At 46.9% G+C, this 25287-nt stretch overlaps 1 protein-coding gene and 1 long non-coding RNA gene across 5 annotated transcripts in view; one reads left to right on the forward strand and one right to left on the reverse strand.

Annotated features, from left to right (window-relative positions):
* The window catches only part of PDE4B (phosphodiesterase 4B), a 174557-nt gene that overhangs the window by 79258 nt on the left and 70012 nt on the right, over window positions 1-25287 (forward strand). Inside the window, exon 1 of one of the 4 annotated variants that reach the window (XM_017805477.1) lies at window positions 4354-4459. The exons of the other annotated variants lie outside the window; for them this stretch is intronic. Coding sequence (XP_017660966.1) covers window positions 4413-4459 — 47 coding nt within the window. The 5' untranslated portion in view covers window positions 4354-4412. Of the gene's footprint in view, window positions 1-4353; window positions 4460-25287 lie in introns of those variants that run through there. 4 annotated transcript variants of the gene reach the window in all.
* Window positions 14064-19580, reverse strand: LOC108492790. The gene is made up of 3 exons (XR_001873237.1): window positions 19460-19580; window positions 16141-16243; window positions 14064-14305 (listed from the first exon to the last, which is right to left on the reverse strand). It is a non-coding gene; the product is annotated as an uncharacterized LOC108492790 (long non-coding RNA).

Below are 25287 nucleotides of genomic sequence, written 5' to 3' on the forward strand. Positions count from 1 at the left end.
TGAGTTGACAATGAAACAGCCTCATCTGCATTGGCAGGACGTTCTGTGATCCTGTCCCAAATGAACATGCACCTTCTGCAGTCCAACACCTGGCTCATCCTACCCTGGTATCCCTGAGAGGTCTCTGGCACATACATTTTGCAGAAGAGTCTGCAGGAGACCCAGGTTTTGGAGCCGGTAATTTCCTGGCACCCCAAACCTGAAGGTTTCAAGTCACCTTAGAGCAAGGACAGCTTATTATTTGCTGAATAGAATTCCAGAATTCAGGAAAAACAGATTATCTGAAAATTTTGTTTGATGAGCTAATTATGTCGAGTGGGTCTATGTTTTATGATCTCATTTCTTAATTAAGTATATTTTTCAGTATTAGATGGAAAATAGTGTTGTTTAATGTAAAGGTTGGCAATTTAATGCTCCTGGAGCTCTTGGGCAGCTTGTTTGGGAGGGGGAAGGAAATTACAATTGCAAATTAGTATTTGATCATTCTGAATCAGTGTGGCCAGAGAGAAGGAATGAATGAAAAGCTGCTGCATGGCTGAGGATCTGCTTTGGAGCTTAAGCAATGCATCCCTCCCAAATCAATAAATACCTTTGTGCTCCACAGAGCAGCCTGTGGCTGTGGCATGTGACAAAAAACCCCAACAATTTAAATACTGGGGAAAGGGTCGATGCTGCTGTACAAAACAGACAATAAGATCCCATGAACAGCATGGGAGAAGTCCTTTTTGAGGTGGTTTTCATGCTTTTCGATTATCAGCTGGGATGTTTGCAGGTTATCCTGATTATTTCACTAGTAGCAAGGAGGAGAGACACAAATTATGCCTCTGAACATTTAGTGCTTATTTATTTGGGGTGAAACCCCCAAAATACTCTTGCATAAGTGTAGAGTCTTAAAACTGGAAAGAGAGAACATCCAACATGATTATTTTTATACACCACACTTCTGGTTTGTCTCAAAATATCCAAAATATCAGCTGATATTTTTCAGGCTGTGCCTTCCAAGGGCAGGGAACATTCCTGAGCCTTCACAGCAACCTGCTGTTGATTGAGGGAATAAAGGTACCGAGGTGCTGAAGGGCCTGGAGTGTTTCAAGGCAGCAGGAGAGCAGGGTCGGCTGTGCAAGAGCTGCATTATGTAACTTTGCTGAAAGATGTGGAAAAAAATAAACATTCTGGGCTGGTTTTCCAGTTTTTTGAAGAGTCTGTGCAATCTTTCACAAAACAGTTGAAGTTTCCCTGGAGGAGCATCAGTACTGGGGCTGCCAGGAGGGCCCGGTGGGAGTAGGGCTAATCATTACTAGGGCTTACAAAGCCATTTTAGCCGCTAATTAATAAATACATTAAATATGTAGATGTGGCTGAAGATCAAAATGAACAATTTGATGGTTTTTTGAAGTGTGTGGGAGTAGGAGGGAGGGTGCTCAGTGGTGCACAGGCCCAGAAGTGAGGGAGCAGTGGGTTCTGATCACAGCCCTGAGAGTTACATTCATTTATGTCATGTTGATACTGCAATTGCTGGTTTTTCAGTTGGGTCTTTAGTGGAGGATAATTATTCAACTGTCTGAGAAGCTCTAGGAGAAAAAACCAAGAGAATGAGTTATTATCCTTCCCACCCAGCCACTGTTTGATTACTGCCTTGTTCCCTGCAATTAACCACATCAAGTTCAGGATGCTGGATGAAGGGAAAGGTCACACTCGTGAAGGGAGACGCCATAAAAATGGGAATGGGGAGGGAAAATGCACAGTCTCAGTGTGGTGGGATAGAAAAGAAGCAACAGTGCCCAGAACTGTTTGTTTCCAAATTAGCAGGGAATTAATTTTGATTTTTTCACCAAGAAGAATGCAGATAATGTTTGTGGCCAACATGGCAGATATTCATTCCAGAGGGACATCCTGGGGTTTTTTTTGTCCCAGTCATGGAGAGGGGAGTACCAGGACACAGGGAATGGCTTCCCACTGCCAGAGGGCAGGGTTAGGTGGGATATTGGGAAGAGATTCTTCCCTGTGAGGGTGGTGAGGCCCTGGCACAGGCTGCCCAGAGAAGCTGTGGCTGCCCCATCCCTGGAGGTGTCCAAGGCCAGGTTGGATGGGGCTTGGAGCAACTTGGGATAGTGGAAGGTGTCCCTGCCCATGGCAGGGGGTGGAATGAGATGAGCTTTAGGGTCCCTTCCAACCCAAACCAGTTTGGGTTTCTATGATTTGCATGTCTGTGTATGTATATATTTATGTCCATCCATGTATGTTTGGGGACCTTTTTCTTATATAAGATGCATCATTCTGTGGTCTACACAAAATCATTCGCCACTCTGTGTAAAACTGGGTCCTTTCAAACCAAATTACCACAAGTGGAGGTGCAGCAAAGCAAAAGAGAGGTGCAAACTGTCAGTGTATTGGTTATCTGTACTCTGGCTTCACTTTCTTCTTATACTTCTAAGTTGCTCCTTTTTTATTCTTTTTTTTAATTTATGTCAATAGAATACAAATATGGTTTCATGTTTCATCTACAATTACAGAAGAGAAGCTCACAGTTCTTTCAGTCTGGAAGACTCTTTTCTCAGCTCTGACTGTCGGTGCAGGTGACAGGAGTTTGAGTTTGGATGGAATGATGCTGCCAGTCTCCCCCTTTCCATGTATTTTGAAATTGGATTTGACATCTTAATTACTAAAACAGTTCCTCATTCCCTTTCCAGTTGGGAGTTAACTGCAGGGCGGGGTGGGCTGGCAGGTTTCAGGTCTTGGTCTGTGGATCCTCAGAGAGCTGTGGGATGCAATTCCCTGCTCTGTGCCCTGGGCTGCTGGTTCTGTGCTGGCCCCTCCTGCTGCTTTGGGCACCCTCTCCCTGTGGGTAGGGAATGTTATGCATCACTTATGCCTCTGATGAACTGTAAAGCCCATTTTACACCTATAGAAATCCCACTTATACCTCACCTATAGAAATCCCATTTATACCTCACCTATAGAAATCCCATTTAGAGGTTTGCCGATGCCTTTGATTTCAGCTGATGATAAAATCCCTTCCCTTGGTTGTCAAGGTGAAATGTCTGGAGACTTCAGCGGCAGGAAAAAAAATCCAGTGAAGGCAAAATTTGCCGGTCCCTCCTGCGCATTCCTTGACATTGAACTTTTTGTTTCCCAAGCAGAAGGAAGTGCCGCATCCAGCCCGGCCCCATTAGCGTCCCCCTCCCTCGCCCCCGCAAGGTGCGGGTGGGCGGAGGTGCAGCCTGGGCAGGGACGCGTGGGCAGATCCCTTCCAGCCTTCCCAATCCATGGCACTGTCGCCGCTGGAAGCGCTTTCATTCTCCTCTGTTTCTCCAGCCCTCCCTTTATCCCTGGATCCCCTCCCCGGCTGCGCGTCCCCAGCTCGGGCTCCGGCGGAGGTGCGTGGTGGGGGCAGGATTTTGGGAGCTGCTCCCCACCACCCACCCCCTGACGTCGGGATGCACCAGGGAGCTGTGCCGGGTTTGATGTTTAGCGGCGGGATTTAGATGTAAATCTTGTAAAATTCCATTTTATGCAGAGATTCACAAATCTGCTGTCGCTCATCGGGGCGAGGTCGCAGCTGCGGAGGTACCTGCTCCGGGGATTCTCCTGCAGGCATAGCACCTCGAGCCGGGCTAGGGAGGGCTGGAGAGGCAGTAGGGATCCCACCCAGGGACACAGCCCCAGTCCCGAGTGGCGGGAGTAGCGCAGAGCACTCCCCTCTCCGTGCAGAATGACCCCTGGCAGGGAGCTGGAAACCCTCGGAGAGCTTTGCTGCTGCTTCTGGTTTGGTGGGATGGATAAGCCAGGCCTTTTTCCACAGCGACCTGCTCCCTCCTGCCTGTAACCCCTCAGCTGGATGGGGACCTGTGTCCCCACGTAGCTGCCTGCACCCCTGTCACCCCAGGAATACCATCCCTGGGTTACACAGGAGGGACCCGGGAGCGGAGTTTCTGCAGCATCAGAAAACTTTGATTCAGCTGTGAAGGTGCTGAATGAACGAGGGATATGACCTGGAAAGGATAAACAGGAAAAAGGGGATGTTTCTCCAGCTTTGAAAAGCCTTGCCTTCCCCCCCCCTCCCCGTCTCAGGATCACTGGAAGGGATTATACAAATGAGAGCAGGAAACTGCAGTCAGGGTTTTGCCAGAAATAGATTTATTTTTTCTTTCTTCTGCTAGAAATGAAGAAATATGGGAGTCCGTAGAGGCTGTTCCACATGCACCCTCACATTTTGATTGCCAAGTCATTTGCATTCGTATATAAAGTGACATCCACCCTGCAATGGGAGTTGACATGTAATCACAAAGAATAAAAACTCCTGGAAACATCTCCGTGCCACTGATACAACTTCAGAAAGATACAAGTTTGGAATAAGCAGGAAATGTACTGAATATTTTCGGACAAGTAGAAGAGAAGTCTCATCTTGGAAGATGTTAAATATTAATATTTTACCTAATCGCCGTCATTCGTGGATTTGGTGAGTATTCCATGGGTTTGTCCGGATCAGAGCAGTTCTGGTGGGCAGAAGAGCTTGAAAGTGGTGATTTTACCTTGGTCAAAAGCAGCTGCTGAATGGGAGCATTAAGGGGATGCATGTTCCTGGAGCTGTGGCATTGTCAGGTTGTTTAGTGAATATTTTCTTTTCTGATCTTTCCCGGTCAGATTTCGATCTGACAGCGCACCCTCACGACACTTGGTAATTGGGGCTGTGGGGAAAGGGAGGGGAAAGAATGGAAAATTTGGTATTGTGCTTGATTGTTTTCATTCTAAGGTGTGCATGAACTGAAATTTTCATTTAAAAATTGATGAGTCCCTAAAACGTTCTTTCGCTTGAGTGATTTCATGGTGCTACCTCTGCACCTTCTCCAGTCTGTTGTCAACTAGTGTTGCATTTTAATAAGCAGATGGAGCTGCTGCTGCCTCTGCTCTGATCTGACCATGGTAGGGCAGAGGGAGGGGAGAGGGAAACTCCAGAGTCGTGTCCTACCACGGATGGCACAGGATTGGGTTTGATAGATGACACCAAAACGTGTTTAATTTTATAGGTAAAGACCTGCTGTTTGAGTTCAGGGATGAAGCCATTGGGTAGTATGATACACATGGTCTTCCAGTGTGGATAATCTATGTTGTCCTTAAGGATACAGAATGTAGAGATAACTTTATATCCTAGATATTCAAATGCTGATTCTGTAATCGTACCTATACACAGAAATATTCTGCTCTTACATAGAATTTATTCTTCGTAATCTCATTATTGCTTATAATCATTTAACATCTGCTTTAGTCTCTGGGATGAACCTATAGCTGAGTATTTGTATATATTAATGAAAATATGGAGGCTCTGAGCCTTTAAAGGCGCTGTGGAGTGACAGGGTGAGATTCCCTTCTCCAGAGCACAGCCTGCTTCTTTGAGGAGAGCCGTGTGTGGTGTTTCAGGGACAGGAGAATGGAAAGGTAAATATTTAGAGAAGAGCAAAAATGCCTTATTATATTGTTGGAAGACCTCTGGTGACAGCAAATGTTCAGAAAGGAAGCCACGGGAGGCCCCTGGAGACAAGGAGGCGGCAGGAAGAGGAAGGATGGAAGGTCCCACTGGTTGCTTGAGTTCTCTGTGCGTGGTGCTGGGTGTCCTCCCTTCCCGAGGGCCCTTCACGGTGGTGTGAGCTTTTCTTGGTTGGAACCCTAACAGTGTCTGTCATTACCCTGCATAAAATGTGGGCTGTGTCTTGCTGATGGATCGTTGGATAGCTGAGGTGAGCGATCGCTCTTCCTCCATCACGCCATGGTCTGGGGTGGATGGCAGGGTCCTTCTTCCTTCTGCTGGTGGTGCCAGCCTGTGGAACCATGGCAGTGCCACTGCCCAGACCCCCCCTGTCCTTCTGCAAGACAGACCTGGTGGCATGTGCCCCATCGCTGGCTCGTGTGGCTGCTCTGCGCTCGGCAGAGTGTTGACAGCACCGGTTCCTCCTCGGCCAAAGAGGTCCCGCACGTGCCAGGTCTGAAGGACAGAGATAAATGAGGACTCACGTGGCTGTGCCTGACACAGCAGCAGGTGTTGCTGCACTTTAGCAGAGCTTGTGTCAGAATCATGGAATCCTGGGATGGTTTGTGTTGAAGGGACCTCAAAGCTCATGTCGTTCCACCCCCTACCATGGGCAGGGACACCTTCCACTAGACCAGGTTGCTCCAAGCCCCATCCAACCTGGCCTAGTTGGACACCTCCAGGGATAGGACAGCCACAACTTCTCTGGGCAACCTGTGCCAGGGCCTCAACCCCTCACAGGGAAGAATTTCTCCCTAATCTCTAATCTAAACCAACCTGTCTTGGAATTTTCACCATGGCTTTCCCTTAATGTTTTGCAGGGGGAGTTGGTTTGATTTAGAAAGTTCATCTTGAGGAGGAACTCTAGTAAGCTGAGACAGAGGAATAGGGGACCAGGAGGAAAGGGGTGGGAAGTGTTAATCGATTTGCCAGACTTACGAATGAAAGGAAGAGGAGAGACTGTGCACATTTGTTATGGACAGTGTGAACGTCTGTGCAGAGCAGAGGGAGTTATGGAAATATGTGTTTCCTTTGGAGAAAGGAGAAATACATTCTGTAGTTTCAAGAGCAATATAAATAATTTCAGCTCTAGAAATGAACTGAAATGAACTGAACAGCACCCTAATCGTAAGAGGGATGGGCCCTGGGGACAGGTCAGTGCCATCTGACCAATCAGTGAAGTTTTAGGTAATTAAAAGCGGACAGCTCAAGGGGAGCCTTGTCAGAATATGGATTTATGAAGGAGGGGATAGGGATTATCCTATAAAATTCACTTCACCTGTGCACAGGTGGAAATAAAGCATATTTCTCACCCCATGCTGGCCTAGGTAGTGTTAGACTGAGTCTTGCTAATCCTGACCTGTGTAGCCTCTTGGTTGCTTGTTCAGGGCACACATCGTGGCTGAGGCTCATTAGTTACTGTTACACATTTGCACTGCATCTTCAGGCATTTTTTTCCTGTCGGATAAACTTTTGGGCTTCCTCTGAGCTTATCAATCTGCTGTCCTATCATGCATAAGCAAACTCTTTTAACTAGAGCTTCACCCTGATCTAGTGGAAGGTGTCCCTGCCCATGACAGGGGATGGAGGGACGTGACGAACCCCATGTAGGGTCCCTTCCAGATCAAACCATTCCATGATTCTGTGGATGGCCTTTTGCTTCAGAGCACGATGTTCTCCTCCAAGTTCAACAGAGGATCTAGTGGTTCCTATCCACACCTGGACAATGTGGGACTTTGATCACTGTTGATTTTTGGGGGCAGAGAGGAGAGCTCTGTGCTTGTGCTCTGCCTGGTATGGGATGTTGGAACGTGTTTTGGGGCAATAGAAAATGGGTATGTGCAGTTGGGATTGACCAGCACATCCCTGTAAATGCCTGGTGGGGAAATAGAGGAATTCATGGTTGGTGCTTGTTTGTAGGGATGATTTCAAACTCTTGAATTCAGACTGAACGTTGTGTTGGTGGGGGAGCAGAAACTGTCATGGTGGGAAGTGGTGGAACAAAAACCCAGGACTCTGCTTCCAGCTGCCAACACAGGGATCTCAGAGGTGCTCCACAGCTCCCAGCTAAGTGCAGCCAGAGTGACAGGTCCTCTTGGCATATCTTTGTGCTGGAATAGAAACATGTTTATCAGAGGGGTGATAACCACAGGATGCAGAACAGCCACCCTGACCTTAATTCTTTCAGCTCACTTGATTCAAGCTGAGATGTTTGTAGTTGGATGTGAGGCTGGAGGCGTTTTTCATAGTGTGGTATCATGCAGGATCATGGAATCATTTAGGTTGGAAAAACCCACTGAGACTATTCCCCCAGCACTGCCAAGGCCACGACTGCCCCATGTCCCCAAGTGCCACATACACAGGGCTTTTAAATCCCTCCAGGGATGGAGACTCCACCACCTCCCTGGGCAGCTGTGCCAGGGCTGGACAGCCCTTTCCAGGGAGAAATATTCCCAAATATCCAAGCTAAACCTCCCCTGGTGCAACTTGAAGCTATTTCCTCTTGTCCTGTCCCTTGTTACCTACAAGAAGAGACTGACCCCCACCTCGCTTCACTGACATGAACTGACTTTGATTTTGATACTGAGTTTCAGAATACTCAAGGTTTGGTCTGCAATTAACACTCTCCAATGACGTGGGTTAAAATCTGCTCTACCTTCAAGTTACCTGATTTTCCTGGGTTTTAGCTGTAACTTCAGATGTACTTCAGACATTTTGGTTGTCTTCATGTATTAATTCCATAGCCTTCTATAAATAGGCAGAATTTCCAACAAAGAAATGATTTATATGCAGAAGGTAGATTTGAGAGACATAACTCAGAAATCTGTAGGCACAATTCAGAAAGAGAAGGCCAAATATTTCTCCTGTGCTCACAAATGCCTGTAGGAAGCACAAAGAACCCACTGTTGAGATGTGTCTGCAGCAGAGACAATGCCTGGCTGAAACAGAATTTTTAACAATAAAATAATGGGAATTTAATTGGCTCTGAGCAGTGCAGTGTTTACTTTGGCTGTTTGGGAAGCTAGTTACAGAGGGATTCCGGTGGAGGAATGGGGTTGGTATTTAGTGACCTTTCCCTTCTCTTCATGCTGTATCTTTTCAAGTTGTTCCTGGCTGGATTTTCATGCTGGTCTTGCAAGGCAGAAGATAAGAGTTAAAGTGTTTGAGGCCGCTCTTGACGTATTTACATTACCATATTTCCATTCATTATCTTAACTTCCAGGGAAATAATCTGTGTAACTTCACTTGGATAGGAGACTCTTTTTAGCCAAGTTCATGTGCATCTCTATCTGTCACACACATGAAGTTGTTTTTCCAGTCTATTACTTGTCCTCCTCCTCCCTAGCTTGTCCAAGTCCCAACAGTCTGAGTCCTTCCTGGCTGCAGACACCCCTCCATGTGCCGGTCCCGTCGGGATGAGCCTGGATGGAGGAGCTGCCCTGGTGGGTCAGCAGCTGATGCTTCCCAGTCTGGCTTTGGTGGTGTCCGTGAACACCCTTTGGGGTAGGTCATCCAGGGATAACCAGGAAGCCATGTGCTGACTTTCTCCGAGTTCATATGAGTCCAGAAGGATGTGGAGCTGCTGGAGCAAGTCCAGAGGGGCCACGGAGATGCTCCAAGGGCCTGAGCCCCTCCGCTCTGAAGACAGGCTGGGAGAGCTGGGGATGTTCACCTGGAGAAAAGGAGGCTCCAGAGACAGCTTAGAGCCTCTTCCAGTGCCTAAAGGGGCTCCAAGAGAGCTGGAGAGGGACTTTGGACAAGGGCTTGGAGGGACAGGATGCAGGGAATGGCTTCCCACTGCCAGAGGGCAGGGTTAGATGGGATATTGGGAAGGAATTCTCCCCTGTGAGGGTGGTGAGGCCCTGGCACAGGTTACCCAGAGCAGCTGTGGCTGCCCCATCCCTGGAAGCTTCCAAGGCCAGGTTGGACAGGGCTTGGAGCAACCTGGTCTAGTGTAAGGTGTCCCTGCCCAGGGCAGGCAGTTGGAATTAGATGAGCTTTGAGGTCCTTTCCAGCCTAAACCATTCTGAGATTCTCTGAATGCAAAAAGAGGTCTCAGCATTTTCTAAGAAGTTCTAGGGCTTTTTCCACTCTTGCATCTTAGCAGGCTTAGAAATGCAGATTCCTGTTTCTAAAGCTTTATCAGGATTTCCTTCATAAACCTCTTCTGCAGAGGCCAATAACTGGGATACAGATTTCTTTTAGCTTCAAACTCACTGGCAGATTAGGCAATCTCAGACAGTCAGCTGGTACAGGGAACAACACAATGGAAAAGGGGTTTCTTCTCTACAGAAGAAATAAGTGAAATTTAATAAGTGAAATTTTGGGTTTCTACTGACCTGGAATTTGTTACAGACAAAGAATTCCAAAAGTTGAGTGATTTTTTTTTTTTACAGCCTCCCCAGCTTGTGATTTACAGTTCTGCCATCCTGAGAACAGCTCCCCATTCCCCTGAGCCAGTCCCCTGCAATTTATCCCCTTTGCTGATGGGAATAATGAAAGAGCTATTACAGGGGCCATGCAACATGCCCATCAAGTTACTCTGCCCAAGTCGCTTCTGCACAGAATAAACCCAGGTGCACCCTGTGTTGGAGCTCCCTTCCCAACACAGAGCAGGACAGATGAATGTTGGGCACTGTCCTCTGCTCCCCAGGTCCAAAGCTCAGCTGGAATTTAACCCTGAGAACTAAACAAAGGCTTTTCCTGTAGGTTTCCCTGTCCTTGCTGACATCCTGCTCAGCCCTGGGTAACACAGGATTGTCAGCAGCAGCCGTGGTGTTTACTCTTTATGCAGACAAGACTCCTCAGAAGGACTTTCCATGATTAAAAACCTTTCTCCACAAACTGCAAAAACAAATCTATAACCATTATCTACCTCCTGTTCCCACTGGCTCTGTCCTGGGAGCTCTGGATTATGGCAGATGGATGTCAGTGCTTGGCTGCCACCAGAGCAGAGCTGTCTCAAACCAGACACTGCTCAGGGAGCATCTTTGCTGCTCATTTTCAGGACAGCCACGTAAAAAAGAAAGATTCTGAAGCCTTCCATCATAGAATCATGGAATAATAGAATCACAGAACTGTGGCATCACAGAATCATGGAATAACAGAATCACAGAGTCATAAAGCCATGGCATAATAGAATCACAGAATCATGGAATAATAGAATCATAGAGTCATGAAATCACAGAATATCCTGAGTTGGAAGTGACCCACAGGATCACCAAGTCCAGCTTGTAACACAGAACATCCCATTCCATGGAATATGACAATGTTGATAACAGGGGGGTTTTTATAAAGATTGGAAAATTAAGCCCCAAACTGTCTGAATTAGATCAAAACGAGCCATTCTGTTACCTTTGGAAGCACAAAGAGTGTCTTCCTCAGTATTTTTATTGTCTTTGTTCAATTTATCACAGATCATAGAATCACAGACGGGTTTGGGTTGGAAAGGACCTTAAAGATCTCCTCATTCCCCCCGCTGCCATGGGCAGGGCTGATCTCTGATGCAGATTATAATCACAGTTCATTGATTTAAACACAAACTCGATAAAGGGCACGAAAAAAGGAATAAAACAGCAAAGGTTTTATGAGATGGGAAAAAAAAACACCTCATTTTCATTCTGGTGAATGAGCTGCGGGTTTTTCATTCTCCCAGTTCTGTGGAGTTCACCAGACGTGCGGGGCTGGTTTGAAAGCTCACAGTGACGTCAATGGAGCAGTGAAATGAGAGCAGCACCCGGCACAGGGCGACAGCTCCGGCACAGCCATCCATCCCCACCCTGGCACCGCTCCAACCCCGCCGCTTCCAGTGCCAACACCTCCTCAGGACTCGGGGAATAATTATTTTCCTTCGTTACAATTAACAAACAGTGAGATTAAAACCTGCAGCTGGCAAATGTATTAAAGAGCTGAAGCTCTTTGCTAAATTCTGGAAGTTTCAAAATCAAATTGCAAAGTAACACGATTGTTGTTTGGCTTATAAAGGGATTTATCAATCATTTTACAGGGCCTGTTTCTCCCCCACCCTGATTACTTGTATGGTTTTGTTGCTTTTTTTATGTAGCTCTCAGTATAAATTCTAGGACATAAAATGCCTGCAAGCTTTAATAGCAGTTTATCTTTTTTTAGCTTTTTTTTTTTAAGGAAAGCATACGAAAATGTGTTAATTGTATCAATCCAACTGTTAAAGCTGAAAACAGTAGGAAATCAACCCGTGACACTGAGCCGACAAATTCCTGCTGCGTGCTGGGAAGCCACATGTCCTCATACCACAGCACCTTTGGTTTACAGGGATTGTCCCAGTTCATCCAGCCCTTCTTGTTCCAGATGTTAAATCTGGCTGTGTGAGCACAGGACAGCATCTCCTCAGCCCCCGTGGAGCACAGGAGGGGCAGATACTGGGAGAAACAGGAATCAGGGTGGAAATGTGGTGATGGTCAGGGCAAGGTCTCAGGACATGGCAGGGAAGGGGAGGATTTATGTAGGAAAAAATAAAATAATCTTAACTCTCTGTAGCACTATTAAAAACTAAACTCTCAAGCTTCTACACATTGGTGATGGGGGAAGTACAAAAAGCAGAGACCCAGAACTGTGCTCAGAGGTCGGAGAGCAGGGAATGGCATCAGGAGACCTCGGCAAGCCAGGGGAGCACCCAGGGGATTCCCCCTCCTTAGGATGGACACCACTGCCTTCCCCTCTGAAAGCATTCAAGAAGAATCATAGAATCCTGTAATGGTTTGGGTTGTGAATGACCTCAAAGCCCACCTCATTCCACCCCCTGCCATGGGCAGGGACACCTTCCACCAGACCAGGTTGCTCCTGACTTTCCCCTGGGGCTCCTTGTGTGAGTCCTCTGGGACTGGGAACAGCCCAGCACTAAAAAGGCTCCAATTAGTGCCCCATGTACTTGGATTTGCTTTCAAAAGACCATCAGTGAGTCAATTGTGAGTGTTTGTCTCCGGAAAAGGCTGATCCCTGACTAACACTGCCTGGGCACTCCTGCCAAGTTTAAAATGAAACCTTTAAAGCAAAAGCTTGAAACAGAAAACAAAAGTGAAAACCAAACCCAGCCCCCTGCAGCCAGAGACAGAGAAGGTGTTACTGTGGGCACAACAGCTTTTCCACAGTTTCATTCTTGAAATCAGCTCAGTAGTTTTTGCAAGAACAGATTCCATCCTGAGCAAGGTGAGCTTGGCCCAGCTGTGGCCAAATCTGATCCCTGGTTTTTCAATGGGAAATTTTAAGAAATTTTTGTTGTGTGTCTCCCTCCAAGGTGTTTATACCTCTGTGTTAACCCCAAATAAACTTCAGCAATTAATGCAAGCAGTAACAACAACAAAATTAAACTTGGCTAATTCTCTAATGTTTAACGTAATTCTGAAACTTTATAAAAACTCCCACAATTTCTCTTTTATAATTGAAGACTCCCTATATTTCCTTTCTCTGTCTGTTTATGTGTTTGCCTGGATTAAACATGAGCATGAAACTTGTGTTTGTAATGCAAGTGTCAGATGTGGACTTTGGTATTGAGATGATTCCCTTCCACCTCTCACTTAGCTTTCCAGGGAGCTGCTGGACCACTCACAGCATCTCCAACAGGGATTGGGGGGGCTCTGTTTAATGCCCCATGCTATGCCCCCATGTTTGCTGTGAAAAAGTGATACTCGGGTATTCCCTAATCCCTGAAAGCTTGAGGATATTCCAACCTCGCATTCGTCCATATGTTTTCTTAGATGAAAGCAATAGGTGCAGGTCTGTTGGTGGAATAACAGTGAATTGATCCAAAGGGCTTGTTTTCTTTAGAAAATATTTTTTGAAACCATGGATAAAGCATAATAGCTCAATAATATAAACTCCTGGAATTAATGTATCGTTTGATGATTTAAGTAATGTGGTTTTGGGGTAGGAATATAGCCAAAGCAGAGGACTGGAAAAAGCCAATCAATATGTGCTGGTAAAAATGCTCAGATAGTAGTATGGACTATTGCCTCCACAGGATTAAAATCTGTCATGGACAGCAGCCAATTAAAAGCAGATTTGTCCCATTTAAAGCAGCAGATTCCATGTTCTCTCTCCTGGCTCGGGAGCATTTGGATTTCAGAGGTTTGGCCCACTCTCAAAAGCACCAGCATGAGCAAAACACAGCAGATGTGATTGGTGGGTTTGTTTATAGGAGTAAGAGAATTAGGAGAGGAACTGGATTTGATAGACAGTATATATTTGGCTTTTAGGAGAGCATGAAATACAACTTGGAGTATTCCAGTTGACTCTCATGATGGGGGAACTCTAATCTGACCACAAACTGGCTGGGAGCTGAGGAGGAGAGTGGGCGGTCCAGAAGCATCCATAGAATCCGACAAGGACAGGCTGCTCCAGGGAGCCTATTATTACTTAGCCTGGAGGAATTAATATCTGCAGAGAGATGAGCACAACTCTTGATGTCTAAAGGCTGGAAAAATGACAAATAAATCCTTGGTTTCCTGCATGTTATTCTCAGAGAAGGAGAGGGAGTTGGGAAGGGCAGACAGAGCGTGGAGGTGCTCTGGGTGGGCTGGCAGGAAAGGGGGAATGAGGATGAACCCAGAGATGCTGAGAATAACAGGAGAAATAGTCTGGTAGTCACTGTGCAGTGTGGAAAGGACTGTTTGGTGGAGCAGCCTCGGTATCTAGGGCAGCACTGACGTATTTCCAAGGAAGTCACAGCAGTTTTCAGGAGTTCAGGGTCTGAAGCAGCAGACGAGGCAGATTCAGCTTGACACAGCGGAGAGGGCTGGAGGGGACCTGCAGGAGTGGGATGGACACAGTGCTCCCTGTTACTGCCCACAGATTCCACCAGTTCTTGGCCTCAGAGAACCTGGAACCAAGTCTGGAATTCCATACATGTATATTCAGTGATTGTGATTTCCAGCCCAGCTCCAGGGACTCGAGCACATGGCTTTCTTTACCTGTGAGTTTTTGGAAGGAGATTGTACTGTGAGATGAGTGTGGAAGTGCTGGACATGGAGCAGGCAGAGCCTTGGGGGAGTCAGAGGGGAGCCCTGGGACACATCCTGACTGGGGAGGGAATTGCTCATGAGCTCAACATGCCCTGGCCCTGTCTAATGGCACCCAGAAACACCCCGTGCCCTGGGCTGACCCCCAGCATGGGCTGCAGGCGTGGGGGGAATTCTGTTCCACTGCCCCACTCAGGTGAGACCCCAGCTGCAGAGCTGCCTCCAGCCCTGGGGAACAACAGCAGAAGGACATGGAGCTTCTGGAGTGAATCCAGAGGAGATCATGGAGATGCTCTGAGGGCTGGAGCCTCTCTGCTCTGGAGACAGGCTGGGAGAGCTGGGAGTGTTCAGCCTGGAGAAGAGAAGGCTCCAGGGACAACTTAGACCCCCTTCCAGTGCCTAAAGAGGCTCCAGGAGAGCTGGAGAGGGACTTTGGACAAGAGCCTGGAAAGGCAGGACACAGGGAATGGCTTCCCACTGCCAGAGGGCAGGCTTAGGTGGGATATTGGGAAGGAATTCTCCCCTGTGAGGCCCTGGCACAGGTTACCCAGAGAAGCTGTGGCTGCCCCATGCCTGGAAGTGTCCAAGGCCAGGTTGGACGGGGCTTGGAGCAACCCGGTCTAGTGGAAGGTGTCCCTGCCCATGGCAGGAGGTGAGACTGGATGACTTTTAAAGGTCTCTTCCAACCCAAACCCTTCTGGGATTCTATGATAATGCATAAGGAGAGGGTTTTTATTCAGCCAAAAGGTAAACTTTTGATGTTGTTAATATTCTTTCAGTGAAAATGTTGTGAAGGTAAAGGCTGCAGATGTACTTTGAGATGTGCATAAATACCAGAAGATGAAAGAACAGAACACTTTTGGAAATGAGGTTGTGAAGTCAGATGGGGAAAGTCCTTTCTTAGTCCTGTCATTCTGTCAGTCACCTCCATGTCTTACATGGGGCTCTGCCCTACAATTCCAAAGACTTTGGGTATTCACTGAAAATGGCAAACACCACTTTGGTGTGGCACATAAGCACAGACAACACCTATATAATGTGATTAACTATTTTTTGGAGGAAACTGTTGGTGTTTCTTGGAGGCTAATGGAGTAATATCAGGGCATTTCTATTGTTTCATACTACTTTTTTGTGCTTTTTGAATTAAATTCTATCAAACTGATGCACCCTTCTGCTCTAGCTGGTAAGGGATGTATATTTTAATTAACTCATAGAATCACAGACTGATTTGGCTTGGCAGGGACTTTAAAGCCCATCCCATTCCACTCCCTGCCATGGGCAGGGACACCTTCCACTATCCCAAGTTGCTTCAAGCCCCATCTAGCCAGTCCTTGAACACTTCCAGGGATGGGGCAGCCACAGCTTCTCTGGGCAACCTGTGCCAGGGCCTCTCCACCTTCATAGGGAAGAATTCTTTTCCAGTATCCCACCTAACACTGACCTCTGGCAGTGGGAAGCCATTCCCTGTGTTCTATCCCTTCCAGGCTCTTGTCCAAAGTCCTTCTCCAGCTCTTCTAGAGCCTCTTCAGGCTCTAGGAAGGGGCTCTAAGTTGTCCCTGGAGCCTTCTCCAGGTGAAGACCCTCAGCTCTCCCAGCGTAGACAATCTTTTTCTTTTTGGTTACCTGTATCTGATCCCTGGACTTGTTCCCTTATGTTTCTGTGATTCCAGCTGTACTTCTCTCTCTCAGTGGTTTGAGCTGCTGTCTGCAGGAGGACTGTTCTGTGCTGCCAGGACCAAAAGTGTGTGATAGGGAATTGTTAACTGAAAACCCCCAGGTTTAGAATATGCTGATTCTAATTCTGATTCCGTGGGATGGGGATCAGAGGCCTTCAGGTTGGGTGTGTCACATTCATTGCATTCCGGTAAAACACTGAGCAGCTTTTGTTTTTATGATATGACCACATAAACCCTGACCCCCCAAATCTGTTTTGTTTAATAGTAAGCCCCTGATGGCTAATTTTGCATGCAGTACACAGAGGAGCATGACTATTCTGGGATATGATCCCAGTAACAGTGGTGAGTCATCAGCTGCAGCAGCAGCAATGATATGAGGAGCTATTTATTACGGCCTCTCTAAGCTGTGAAGTCTTCTAAGCAGTGAGTTCATGTAGAAATTATGTAATTATTCCTCCTGGATGATTTTTCTTATTGGTTTGTAATTACAAAATATTCTCAGAACACTTTTGTATTTTAAAATTAAGTCCTCAGAATGACTTAATGAGACAAGAACCGAGAGATTATATCTCACCTTGTTTATGTTTGTTTTATTTGACTTATCAGTGATACAGTTTTCTACTGTTGTTGCACTAAGTTCACCTTTCTTTGTTTTCTACTCTTGTTGCACTAAGTTCACCTTTCTTTGCGAAGCTGTTCAGTGCATCATTTACTGGTTTGTACATTTATAAACAAGTGTTTGGGGTAAAATCATCTGGTCTTGGAAACTGGCAGGAGGGGAATTCCATGTAGGAGTTTCACAGATTGTTTCTTGGGTGGGAGAAGAGCTGGATCGAGATGGGCTTTAATGTCCCTTCCAACCCAAATCATTCTGGGATTCTGGGATTCAGTGATATCTGGAATTTTTTACAAACCTGGAGAGAACAGCTTTCTTCACTTTCTGAATGAGCAAGCCATGTGCCATATCCTGGAGCAGGACTTATTTCCTTGTAGTACCTGGCTTGTTTCTGGTCACATCAGCCAGAGCTTGTTAGTGATGACTTCAGGTGAAAGGAGATCAAGACATCTGAATTCACTTGGGTAATGGTTTGATTCCCTGCTATGTTTCTAAGACTCAATCCTTGTACTTTATGTGTGTCTTTGGAACACCAGGGAATTTGTTTTGACATTGTCATACATGGGGTACACAAAGGCAAAAGGTCTTGATCCCTGCACAGTCTATCACAGAATCACAGACTGGTGTGGGTTGGGAGGGACTTCAAGCTCATGTCATTCCAACCCCCTGCCATGGTCAGGGACACCTTCCACTAGACCAGATTGCTCTAAGCGCCATCCAGCTTGGTCATATTCCCCCCACTGTCTCTGCCCACCTGAAATGTTGAGGTGCAGTTGTTAATTGGTAGCTGGGTGACAGCCTTGTCCATGCAAAGCTGCCATAGCATTGAGATGGGTTTTTTTGTCTTTGCCTAGAGCTGAAAAGTGAAAAAAAAAAAGCCTCACGCTAGACTTCAAAGCAGCCTGTGTTCCTGTTGGTACCTCTGGGAACAGGAGATGCTTTCATGCTGCCCCACCTGAAATCCCCTTGTGAGCTGAGCCACAGCATATCCAAGAAGTACATTTTGAGGTGTAGACAGGGACCTTCCCAACTAAAATTTTACTGGCAGTTTTATCACCCACAGGGAGCAGGTCTGGGGTGTTTTGGCATAATCTGACTGCATACAAGGTGAAGCAGGAAGTAGTTTCCCTGTAGATTACTGTCTTTGGTACAGAATATATTTTGCAGTGATTCAAAGGCTGTAGATTAAAAAGAAAACTAAAGAAATAAACCTGTTATGTCTTGCACAGATGCTGAGGGGAAGCAGAGGCAGCTGGGTGCCAACAGGGCACCTAGTCAATGAGGCTGCAGAATTTGGCCCCAAAATTCCCCTGAGATTAGAGGAAGGAGTGATGGTGCAGCACTCTGCTAATCAGAGGCTCCACACTCTTGGTTTTCTGAGGGGTTAGATAAATATGTCTTAGATTTAATCACTATTTAAAAGAGAAAAAAGCCATGCCCTTCTATTTATAATCTTTTCCTTAGAACTGTGCCATAAACTCATCATAGCCTGAATGTTTCAAAAGTTATACAGAAGGTGAGCTAGCAAGGCTCTTGAAAAATTCTAAACCACACTTTATTGTCCAGTTATCTTATGTAAGTCTATTGTATTTACACTGATCTTATATAATATTGTTTTAATCTTTATTCTATGAAATTCCTGTTCAGTTTTTAGCTCTCCTTTAGGAATAGACATTTAAAGATGATTTATCAGTAAGTTTGAAAGGAGAGATTAATTAAAAATACGAAGGTGGTGGTGAAACAGGTCTGTTTCTTAGGTACATCATTCGAGCTCCTATCGGATATTAGAAATTAGACAACATTTTTTTTTTCCAAGATCAAGAAGAATCACGGAATCATTAAGATTGGAAAAGCCCTGTGAGACCATCGAGTCCAGCCACTCCCCAGCACTGCCAAGGCCACCACTGCCCTATGTTCTCAAGTGCCACATCCACATGGTTTTTAAATCCCTCCAAGGATGGGGACTCCACCACCTGCCTGGGCAGCCTCTTCCAATGCCTGACCACCCTTTCTCTGAAGAAATTCCTCCTCATATCCAACCTGAACCTCCCCTGGCACGACATAAGGCTGTTTCCTCTTGTCCTATCCCTTGTTCCCTGGGAGCAGAGCCTGATCCCCACCTGGCTCCACCCTCCTGTCAGGGAGTTGCAGAGAGCCAGAAGGTCCCCCCTGAGCCTCCTTTCCTCCAGGCTGAGCCTCCCCAGCTCCCTTAGCCACTCCTGGTGCTCCAGACCCTTCCCCAGCTCCATTCCCTTCTCTGGAAAGTTATTGCAGCAGATTTCTGTATCAAAGCCTTCAGTGTGGTGCCACAGTAAGGTGTAAGCTGGAGGTCTGGATTGCAACAGTATCTATAGGGTGAATAAGGAATGAGCTCTCCCAGTCCTGATGGTCTCAGAATCCCTGATCCCGGCTCTTGTTCTTTCGGGAGCCGTTCCATCCACAAGCCCCTGATGCAGCATGCAGAGTCTGACCGTGGGATCAATGGCTCAGTGTCCCCTGCCCATCTGTGTCCCTGCAGTGGGGCCAGCTCAGCTCCATAAATCCCTGGAACACCTGCCTTGCTTGGCCTCGGATGAACATTGTGCTGGGTGGGAGCAGGGAGGGGGAGAGGGCCCATCCGTGGGAGGGCTGAGCCCTGGAAAAACTTTACCGTAAAAACACCCAGGGAAAGATACTGAAGCAGCTGGAGGAAGTGCAGGCAGGGATTTCTTATAAATCATCTCTGTGTCTGCTAAAAGGAGAATTCCCGCACACGTCAACTGTTCCCGACTCTGGCGAGAGCCCCGGGGGCGTTGGAGCTGGGTGACATCACAAGGAGAAGGAATGAATTCACACACGGAGGGTGACGGCAGGGAACTAAATTCCTGGGTTTGCCGGCTGAGTTGTGCCTGGCAAAGCGGAGCAGGGAAAGGCAGAGCACCAGGAGCGGTTTGATAAGTATCTTAGTTGTGATCTGAGTCCCATTTTGGGGCCAAGAGCTTCCTGGTGTCCTAAACAAATGTTTCCTGTTAACTCTTTCTGAGGATGAGGAGCAGAAGGGAAGGCGCTGGTTTTGTGCACTGTCCACACCAGTCCTGGTGTTGGGCCAGGTTGTCCAGTCCCCTGTGACCACCTTGGTAGGGCCATCGAGCTCCCAGTGTTATACAAGACCATAACTGGGGAGAGCAGCTTGATTCCATCTGTTTGCAGTTAGAGACACTTATGAGAACAGAGATTTACTGGGGAAAGTGGCAGTGAAGGAGATGCTGTAGCTCACCATGTAAAGTGCATAAAAGGACTTTCTGGGAAGAGAATAAATATTGGCTGAAGGAATAGACATCTGTGAGTGAAGGTTTGAAGTGGGTCTATATTGAATGTCCTAGTTTCACTCAAATCACAAAAGGCTCCCTACATTTTTTCATCCATAAAGATAGTAAATTGTTTGGAGTGGAATCTGGAAGAACAAGCTGACCCTCTTTTCCTTTACTACATTAAAATTATACAGTGTTTTAAGAACTATTCTATTAAACTACACTCACTGCTGCTCTCCCAGCCCACTTTTAGCTCCAGTAAATCTAATAACTCATGCAATATTATACATTTATTTCAGATTAAAAGTACTAGGAACTAGATTCTAGGAAAAAGTCTGTTTTCATGAGGAAATGCAGAAAATTGTGAAAGCCCTAGCGAAGATACCACCTTCCACATGTCAGTACAACAGTGTGTGGAAGGATGATTAGTGTGCAGCTAATGTGTGTCAGAACATTCCTAATGCAGGCTGGAAGGTACTGGAGCTGCAGGGATGCACAGGCAGAGGGGGAATGTTTCATAGAATTGTGGAATGGTTTAGGTTGGAAAGGACCTTAAAGACCATCTTGTCCCATCACCCTGCCATGAGCAGGGAGCCTTCCACTAGACCAGGTTGCTCCAAGCCCCGTCCAACCTGACCTTGGACACTTCCAGGGATGGGGCAGCCACAGCTTCTCTGGGCAACCTCTGCCAGGGCATCTCCACCCTTACAGATGAGAATTCCTTCCCAATATCCCATCTATCCCTGCCCCCTGGCAATGGGAAGCCAATCTCCCTTGTCCTGTTCCTCCAGGCACTTGTCCAAAGTCCCTCTCCAGCTCTCCTGGAGCCTCTTTAGGCACTGGAAGGGGTTCTAAGGTCCCTGAAGCCTTCTCTTCTGCAGGTGAACACCCGCAGCTCTCCCAGCCTGTCTCCAGAGCAGAGGAGCTCCAGCCCTCGGAGCATCTCCATGGCCCTTTATAGAATACGAGATGGAGTTTGTGAGTATCGACCAGCCCCCTCACATAACACTTTCCTGTCCTTGTCAGCACTCCCATTCATCCATCAATAACTCTGCAATTCCATCCTCCTCCTCAGAAGAGGTGTAATTTGTCAGGACTGGTGCTGCAGAGCTGAGTCCAAGGTAGCAGGCTCCCGTGCCAGGGAGCCAAGGCCATGGCACAGCTCCTGCAAGCTCACAGCTGGGGACTGCACAGCAGCCAAGATTTCCAGTCCAAATTCTGTATCTCTTTGCTTCTCTGAGTTTAAGTCGTGAACTTACCAGTCACACATTTTTATGTAATTTAATATCTTTTCCGTGGCTTCATTTTCTCTTCTGATATTAAAAAAAGAAAAGGAAAAGCTCTCCTGGGCATGAATGAGGATTTATGTAATAGGTTGCAATGGCTCCATCAAAGCCATTGTGCTCTGTCTTGTGAATATCTATTTAATCAGTGGTTTTAAAAGACCTTATTTGTGCTAAGTGATTTTTCTTTCTTAGACTGCAGCAAGAATCTCCTACTCTTCTGGAGACAGAGTGCAGCCAGTGCAGCTACTCTGGGCTTGAATGGCACTATTGAACCAGCTTTGTGCTGGCAAGAGGTTCAAGTACCAGAGACGCTATTCAGATGATTATGGAGCTGGTGCAGGAGTTAGGGAAAGAGCACTGCAGGATGCTGCTTCTCTGATGAAGTGCTGGGGTGTATTGACTGATCTATTACACTCAAGTCAATAAGGAACTTGGTTGTGCTTGCATTTTCTACACTACAGATTTGCTGGAGAAGCTGTATGGGTGACCTCTGTAATTTAGAAGTTAGGCCAACTCTTGATGTCTTGGCACCCAGGAGGTTTCAGCCCCTGCTCTCAGGGAGAACTTTACTCCATCAGCCCTCAAAGAGCTGCCCTCACTGTGCAGGTCAGAGCACTGTGCAGTGAAGCCACCACTGGGCCAGAGTGTGGGAGAGTCATGGGGGGATGAGGCTCACCAGCGTGTCCATAGTTGTGTTCTCACTTCTCAGGCTGTCTCGGTGGTCACTGACTTTTTGCTTCCACCTCACCCAAGGCAATGGAAAGGGCTGAGAGTTCATTCTAGCTTTGCTCACTGGGACAAGTGGAACCCACGAGTATAAATTTAGGCAGAATTTGGGGTTTGCGTGTGGCGAGTTAACAGCATGCACAGAAACGTTGATGTTTTTAGCTTAAATCACAGAACATTTCTTAAAACAGTAAAGTAAAAAGCCATCGTGGATAAGATGTTCTGACCCATAATAACTCTTTGCACCTCAGCAGGGTGACTCCTGCACGGCCTCACAGCCTGGCACAGGCTGTTTTCTCCTCTGCTCCGTGTCACTGAACATGCTGCACAGTCTTGCCCAATTAAAGCAGAACCTTGGCAGAAAGCAAAAATCACCAACCATTTAGGGCTGACTGCTCAGCACAGAAGGGCTTGACACTGGGGTTTTGTTCCCTGTTGCCTCCCCTGCCACCCTGCTATCTTGTTTGCTCTTCACATGACTGGCCATCAGGCCCTTGATATCTGTGTGGCATTTGATGTCCCCTCGGTCAGATGTTGTGCTGGGTGACGCCAGGGCACTATTATAGGGTGTCACATTTTATCCTGGCTGAGCCATATCCAGAGAATACCCGTTGTTTGCCTCCCACTCTGGCTCTGTGATCTTGATCGTTCCCAGACACTGCCGGAGGCTGGCAGACGGGTGGCACACAGGACCTCGCTCTGGGACTGATTGGTTTCTTGGCCATCATCCAGTTCCAAGCACATCAACACATTTGCAGAAAGATTTTCCTAACCCGAAAACTCAGAGCTGGCCTGAGCTCTTCCATGAAGGACGGAAGGAGACGGATTTCTGCTGGAGTTCAGTAAAAGCCCAGATGGGGAAAAGTTTCAGGAGCTGCATCTTGGCTTGGGCTAGAGAAGACGAGGCCTGAGGTGGGGTGGGAGGGGGTGCACTGGAGCTAAGTCTCCTTCTAGGTTACTACTGGGATTTAATCTCAACTCGAACAGGCTAATTTAAATTCATCTTTCCAACTGAAATGATACGGTTGGCAGCAATTTAGCCTGGGAAGCTTTGCTGCAAGCAGACAAAGGGTTAAACACCCTGTTGGGTGCTGAGTTGCAGTAAAAAGGCTTCCTTCTGCAGCTTGTAGAGTTATTGACCTGAAAAGCAGTATCGAGCACACACCGCTGGGCTCAGCCCCGCAGGAGGTGTTGGTGTGCACAGGGTGTTTGTTCAGAGTCCTGGCATCGCTGGGGCCTGGGGTGCTGCAGCCCTGCCTGCCCTGCCTGCCCTGCCTGCCACCCCAGTGTCCCCCCATCCAGCCCCTCATCAGGGCTTTCAGCAGCTCCTCAATAGTTTTGGATGTTTTCACAGAAACATAGAATCATTAGGGTTGGAAGGGACCTCTGGAGATCATCTGATCCAACCCCCCTGCCCAGGCAGAGTCACCTGAAAAAGGTGACACAGGAACATGTCCAGGTGGGATTGGAATGTCTCCAGAGAGGGAGGCTCCACGCCCTACCTGGGCAGCTGTTCCTGTGCTCTGCGACCCTCTATGGAAAGAAGTTCTTACTTCTGTTGAAGTGGTAGTGCTTGTGTTTTAGTTTATGGCCATTGCTTCTTGTCCTGTCATTGGGCACCACTGAACAGAGCCTGGCACCATCTATTTCAGCAGCTCCTCACTGGCTTCAGGTGTTCTCAGCAGCTCCTCACTAGTTCCAGGTAATTTTAGCAGCTCCTCACTAGTTCCAGGTAATTTCAGCAGCTCCTCACTAGTTCCAGGTAATTTCAGCAGCTCCTCACTAATTTCAGTTGTTTTTAGCAAGTCCTCTCTAGTTTCAGGTGTTTTCTCTCCCTTGTTTCATCCATGAAATCAAACATTTCTTCCTTCTCCTTGGAGTAACCCATCACTGCGTACTCTTCCCAGGTTTTGCCACAGTGAATGTTTTCACACAATGAGTCAATATTTTTAAATGGATCCATTTTGCCCATTGATCACCTCTGCCCACTCATACTTTGTTAGCTCAGGCCAAACCTTTATCAATACCCTGAAATACCCAGGATGTCTCAATTCTATTAGCTCAAGAATGGAGCTTTTACTGTGATGACGTGAATCTTTAACTACTATCAGATGTAATGATTTTTTGCCAGGCCTACACATTTGTGCTTATTCACACCGAAAACTTCACCTTCTCTGTTATTAAATGGTAATCAATTGTGGCAAGTGCTCTGCTCATATTTCTTCCAAATCTCCCAGTCACTGTGGCTGCGTTGTTTGATGCTCCTGGACTTGTTGACTTATAGCTGCATTTCAGATATTGATAGTTTTGAGCCAAAGTTTGCTCAGTGCCCCCATGTCTCTATTTCTTTTGAACAGTGCAGCTTTATGGTTTGTAGTAAGTGACTCCAAAACAGTGTTTCCAGCAAGTGATTTTCAACATGAGACAGTTTCTAAGGGATCCTTAATCAAAATGAACTCTGAAGCAGATCTTGAGAAGATTTGCAGGTTTAGGGAACATAACAGTTATTAAATGATATTTTGGGTGCCAACAGTGCACTATCTGCTTTCACATCAGAGAAATCATTCATTCCCAAGAGACTTTTAGAAGCACAGCACAGAGCAGCTGGTTGAGGTGCAGGAGCCTTTCCAGAGGGCTTCACAGTGTGATGATCACCTGAGGTAGGGCTTGAGCAGGGAGATAATTTAGCAGTGAGAAGACACAGACTGTTACAAGCACAAACACGCTCTAGAGGAGTCACATGATGGTTGTGAAACTCTGTGTAGAGGAAGTGGCAAACTGAGTGTTTCAGCTGCACGTTGGGAACCAGGGATGGAGCAGAGATTCCTGCACTGTGTTGGTGAGAGTGGAAAAACTGGGATGGTGTTGATCCAGGCTCCCAACAAAGGGGTGACCTGTGTGGACACACCAGGGTTTGGAAGACTTGCTTTGGATGGAGAAGCAAGCTGGAAGGATGCTGGAAAAGTTCAGGGGAAATAAAAACAGATAATGGATATCATATGTGCTGAGTGATAGTGTTTCCCTCCTTCCTGAAGTATCCTGTGCTCAGTAGCTGGCAGTCCTGCAAGGACTCCACCACACCTGGAAAAGCTGAAGCCTTGTGTCTGCTGCATGACCTCACCATTTGGCATAAGCTACATGAGATATGCTGCAGGACTTTTGTCCTGCCTGGCTTT

Source organism: Lepidothrix coronata, unplaced genomic scaffold (genome assembly GCF_001604755.1).
Source record: "Lepidothrix coronata isolate B3197 unplaced genomic scaffold, Lepidothrix_coronata-1.0 Scaffold12, whole genome shotgun sequence".
In the NCBI taxonomy this organism is placed as follows: domain Eukaryota; kingdom Metazoa; phylum Chordata; class Aves; order Passeriformes; family Pipridae; genus Lepidothrix; species Lepidothrix coronata.